This window comes from Sinocyclocheilus rhinocerous, unplaced genomic scaffold, assembly GCF_001515625.1.
Source record: "Sinocyclocheilus rhinocerous isolate Xijiao unplaced genomic scaffold, SAMN03320098_v1.1 scaffold2496, whole genome shotgun sequence".
NCBI classification, from domain to species: Eukaryota; Metazoa; Chordata; class Actinopteri; order Cypriniformes; family Cyprinidae; genus Sinocyclocheilus; species Sinocyclocheilus rhinocerous.
Window position 1 is genome coordinate 195,049 of NW_015656162.1, and position 5,516 is coordinate 200,564.

At 39.2% G+C, this 5,516-nt stretch overlaps 1 protein-coding gene across 1 annotated transcript in view; it reads right to left on the reverse strand.

Moving 5' to 3' along the window:
* Positions 1 to 4,024, reverse strand: part of LOC107719688 (protein FAM179B-like) — a 22,038-nt gene extending 18,014 nt beyond the window's left edge. Inside the window, exons 1-5 of the mRNA XM_016527170.1 lie at positions 3,629 to 4,024; positions 2,854 to 2,908; positions 2,467 to 2,592; positions 1,277 to 1,513; positions 79 to 266 (exon numbers count right to left, since the gene is read on the reverse strand). Of these exons, the coding sequence (XP_016382656.1) occupies positions 79 to 266; positions 1,277 to 1,513; positions 2,467 to 2,592; positions 2,854 to 2,908; positions 3,629 to 3,985 (963 nt within the window). The 5' untranslated portion in view covers positions 3,986 to 4,024. The remainder of the gene's footprint in view (positions 1 to 78; positions 267 to 1,276; positions 1,514 to 2,466; positions 2,593 to 2,853; positions 2,909 to 3,628) is intronic.
* Positions 4,025 to 5,516: the final 1,492 nt, after the last annotated feature.

Consider the following 5,516-nt stretch of genomic DNA (forward strand, 5'->3'; position numbering starts at 1 on the left):
TCTCACACACACTCTCTCTCGCTAACTTTCACTTACTCTCACTCACTCTCACACACACACACACTCTCTCACACACACCTCCTCGCGGTCCAGCGGCTCGTCCTCCGGCTCTCCTGCGCCGCTGTTGACCGACAGATCCAGGTGCAGGTTTCTGTCCGGTTGTTTGTCCTGCGACGAGGGTCTGCTGGTGTTTGGGCTCTGATGGACGGATGAGGTCCGTACAGCTCGAGGCGGCAGCTGAGAGCGTTTTCTGGAGCTCACCTCACCTGTGACATCATCAGAGGGGCTCATTAATGAACAGCATGTGAAGAAATGACATGGGAAATGCATGACATCATTTCCTTTTCAATGGCTATAATGAGCAGATGATGACTGATGCACGATTGTTACATTTTCTGTTTTGACGTTGTAATATAATTATGGTTGTCAAGCAATTAAAAATTTGAATCTAATTAATTACATGAATTAATCAAATTAATTGCACAACAATTTGATCAATTGAAGTCATTATGTATTAGATGATAAAAGCATTGAATAAATATAACAAATAAGTAGCTTTAAAAATAAATATTTTGATTCAACATTGAATAAATAATGATAATACATGGGTATTAATGTTTCCTTTTAAAAAGTGAATACTGAAATATAAAATGATAAAGAAAAATTTAATGATACTCTAAATATGACACCAAAAATGCCAGTTTTAATGAGTGAGTCACTGAATCATTCATTCAACCAAATGGCTGATTTCTTTCAGAAATTAAGCAAGTGACTGTCTTTATGAGTGAGTCACTGAATCATTGACTCACTTGATTCATTCAGACACGTGGATTCATTCATGATGAATCACTGCTGTGTGTCATAGGTGCTCAACTGTTCTGCTGTGACTTTGTTTCAAACTATTGTTGTTTGCCAAACTGAGCAAAAATGTGTCTAAAAATGAACATAATACTAACTTTATTGAACTGTTGCATCACATTTGCAATCATGCAGATGTTGGGCAAATGCATTAAATACCTTAATCATTTTAACGTGTTATTTTTACCAAAATTAATTGCACCAAATTAACATGTTAATTCAACACATCCCCAAATATAATACAATAACTGAAGTAGTTTTGTGTTTGATGGCTTTTGTATTTTTGTTTTATGTTCACTTGAACACCTGACCTGAAACAACTTCGGTGAATCCGTGAACTACTGATTCAGTTTGTTCTGTGGTTTGATTCGTTTCGAACAGCTCTAAAGTGTATGTAGGCAGAATCGTGTGTCCTGACCAGAGCCGTCGCTCCTGCGGTGAGGGCTGATGTCAGGTTTGTTGGGCCACGTGTTGGACATGGACAGCGAGGGGTCAGCGTGGTTTCTGCGCGGTAAGGTCGGGGTCAGCAGACTCCCTGTTAGCGCGGTCAGCGGGTACGAGGGCAGCAGAAACGAGCCCGGAGGTGTGGAGCTAGTCGGGAGGGAGAACGTTCGCTCAACGCTGCCCGACAGAAAACGACTCGTCTTGGGCAAACCTGTGAAAGAAATTCACACTCAATATGTTCTGCTCAGTGATGAATGACAATGTGACAAACAAAAACAATGACTTAATATCACACTTTAGTCCTCATAAGAGTTATCATCAACTAAAACTATTGAAAACATTTTTGTTGTTGCTGAAATAAAATATAAATATGTGAGCCTGCAGCACAAAAGCAGTGTTAAGTCGCTGGGGTATATTTGTAGCAATAGCCAACAATACATTGTATGGGTCAAAATTATACATTTTTCTTTTATGCCAAAAATCATTAGGATATTAAGTAAAGATCATGTTCCATGAAGATATTTTGTAAATGTCCTACCGTAAATATATCAAAACTTAATGTTTGATTAGTAATATGCATCGCTAAGAACTTCATTTGGACAACTTTAAAGGCGAGATATCTCTGCCAAATATTGTCCTATCCTAACAAACCATACATCAATGGAAAGCTTATTTATTCAGATTTCAGATGATGTATAAATCTCAATTTCAAAAAATTGCCCCTTATGACTGGTTTTGTGCTCCAGGGTCATATATTAGATGAAAACCTTACTAAACTGAACAAAAATTTTAAATGTTGCCGTGGCAACTAACTGGCTGAGGCACTAAAATTACTAACTAAACATGAAAAACTAAAGCTGAAAATAAATTAAACCTAAATATTATAAAAAATTACTAAAATGTAAAAATGTTTAACTAAACTAAAAAAGATAAAAATAAAAATAAAAGTTAAAGTTAAATAAAAATATTAATAAAAACTCTAATAATAAATTAATAATGCTAAAGTAACACTGGTTCTAATTCATTACGGTTCCCAAGCTGTGCAACCAACTTTACAGAGAAAACTTGAATAAAATCACATTAAACTGTGATCTGAACATATATATATAAAAGCTGTCTTCAGCACGACCCCGTCTGACACGCACGAACGTTCAGTGGCGTCACCTTTCTCAGACTCGGAGCGATTGGCCGCTTTGAAAATGTCTGGATCCGAGTCCAAACTCCCGCTGCGGCGCAGTCGACCCAGAGACCTGTGAGTCCGGCCTGGAGACAGGAGAGGTTCTGATGGACCTGGACCAGAACAGAAGACAGTACAGCTATCTGAGCCTTCACCGGATCTGTGTGCTTCAGCGGATTTCATTAATGTTACTATCACTATATTATTGTTAAAGGTTATTGATGCCTTAATAAAATCAATTCTAGCACTCCAATCGCTTCATATAATAAATTCAACACGAGGATGGATGGGCCTCTGGGTAATGGAGCTGCTGTGGTTCATGAGCTCAAACTGTCTCTCAAGACACTCAAGACAAGACTGAAGAGTGTTCTTACTGTATTTGGCTCCAGTGTGTCTCGTGGATGAGGATGGATCTTCACTGCTAACCTGCTGGAATAAACATATAACTTCAATCAGTCTGAGACAAAACAACATACATTCATCATGTCTTTAGCATGGAGGCTGTTTCCAATCAAAACCACACGAGACCTTCATCACACCGAGATCTCAAAGCCATTGATCCACATCGACACACTCAACAGAAGAACTTTGAAACCGTTAAAATGCGTGAAAGCCAACTCAACAGGCGTGACACTGCACTGCAAAAACTGCTGCTCTTCCTCAGTATTCCGGTCTTGTTTTACGGTACAAACATCTAAACATTCTTAAATCAAGATACATCTGCTGGAGATTCACAATGACTGAAGATAAAAAGAGAAATTGATCAAAATTAAGTGCGTTTACGCTTAAAATGAGAACAAATATCTGCTAAAGGAGTCAGGAAAAAAATGGAGAATCAAGTAAAGCTGAGCTGCTTCAGTCCAGTAAGTGTTCATCTGGAGATATTACTGCAGTTATTCTGACCTTTACTTGATCAAAACCAGTCAAGATTTTACTCATGAAGCTCGAGCTGAAGCTGGACGTTTCTACAATTACACTAAAAGAGCTTTGACTGGATAAAACACTCTAAACTCTCAATCAGAGACAGAAGACATGCAGTAGAAAACAGCAGAGTTTGATCATTTAAAGGTCATGCCGTGGCTGTATAAGGTTTCAGAGAGCTCCGCTGATCTCAGGTGTGTGTGTGATGATGCTGATGTCATCGCTCACCTGATCAGGTGACCTTCCATTGGTCTGAAGCTCCACAGAGAGGGCCGATCTCTCCCAGGGCAGCTTGTTCTTCCCTTTCCCAGCGCTCACCATCCTACTCTGCTGAGGCGCGTCATCCGTCAGATCCACGTCTGAGCGAGAGCTGTGAACCCGGCCTCCGTTCAGAACCCAGTCCAGATCGGCCCCGGAGCCCAGCTGAGGCGTCCGTCTCTGTCCCGGTTTAGGAAGAGCGAGTGCGTACTCGACGGTGCCGTCGGCGGAGAGCCGAGGGAGTATGTGCCGCGCGCGCCGCGCCTGTACAGCAGCCATCAGGCCCTCGGCGTCTCCGGAGAGCTCCACTCGATCCACGGCCTTCATGAGCGGCTGCTTCTTACCTAGGGGTGGGGGATACCTATTAAGTTCCGTATCAGTTACAAAATATTATTACTTACCTATACACGGCGGATCGCAGACTTTTGGACCATTGACACTCTATCTACAATCTCAATTAGAAGTGGCAATGGTCCATTTGAGAGATAGGTGGCGGTAATGCACTTATAAGTCTAATAACACTTCTTCACAGAGGGCCATGTAGTTTTGGATTTTGTTTTCCCTTAATAATAAAAACCTTCATTTAAAAACTGCATGTTGTGTTTACTTGTGTTATCTTTGACTAATATTTAAATTTGTTTGATGATCTGAAACATTAAAGTGTGACAAACATGCAAAAAAATAAGAAATCAGGAAGGGGGCCAACACTTTTTCACTGTTTGTGAAGCTGTTTCTTTCCTAAAGATGATAGCTGATCTGTCTCTGTCAGCGGCAGTGCGAACAATAATATCCTCTGCGATTGTTTTGCGTAACTTGTCAGTGAACTGCGGCTCTGTGTAGCAAATGTTGCACGTGATGGAGATTTACTGCTGATTACAGAACTGGCTTTACTGGCAAAATGCGCGTGACAATCGCATTCGATTAATCGTGCAGTCGTACGTGGGTGTTTGAATCGAGATTGCGATCTTCTAATGATTAATCGTGCAGCTCTACGTTATCCTTATAGGGATGCACTGAAATAAATTCTGGGCCGAAACCGAAAATTCAGGATGCACTTGGCCGAAAACCAAAAATGCATTGTAATAATTGCTTACTATTTTATTAAATAATATAAAGTAATTTTCTAAGACTTTTTTAATTTAACTCAATTTTAATGATACTAAATTTAAAAAAAACACAAGCCAATAAAATGTTTACTTTATGACCTTTATATAATATGTTTTAGACGGTTGTAAGAATGCATATTTTATCCCTCATCTGAGGAATCAACCCGCAGTAGTGTAGACATTTCAAAATAAAAGTCCCGGTGTTTTTCGGGCTTGTTTTTAATTAAAAGTCATACGTTAAGTGTTTTTCCCCCCCGTTCTTCTGGGCATTATTTGTATTTTGGTTACACAATAAATTGTATTTCATTTCATTTCCATTTAATTCGAAGTAAACTATTGTAGTTTCTGTCTGGGATGCTTCCCCACAGGAAGAAAATAAATGTATGTGTCAAAAATTATTTGACGCATATTATTCAATATATAGATTTTTTGTAAAATCTGTGTCCCATTCACTGAGAGACAGTACATGACAAAGCAAGGAGAACTATGCTGTAATTTTGTAGTATGTAATAGTATCCTATGTAATTAAAATTAATTTCAATAAATACAAATATTGTTAAAAATCACACGTTATTTGTTGTTTGTCACATGTAGTAGACCATTTTTGTGCCGTGGGTAATATGAGGATTTTCCACCCGGCTACCACCACAAGTATATTTCAAACCTGTGGGAAGCTCTGTAATCGTGATATAAAACTACTCACATTGTGATATAGGATACAGTGTTTCCCCTGACATTATATTAGGGGCCCG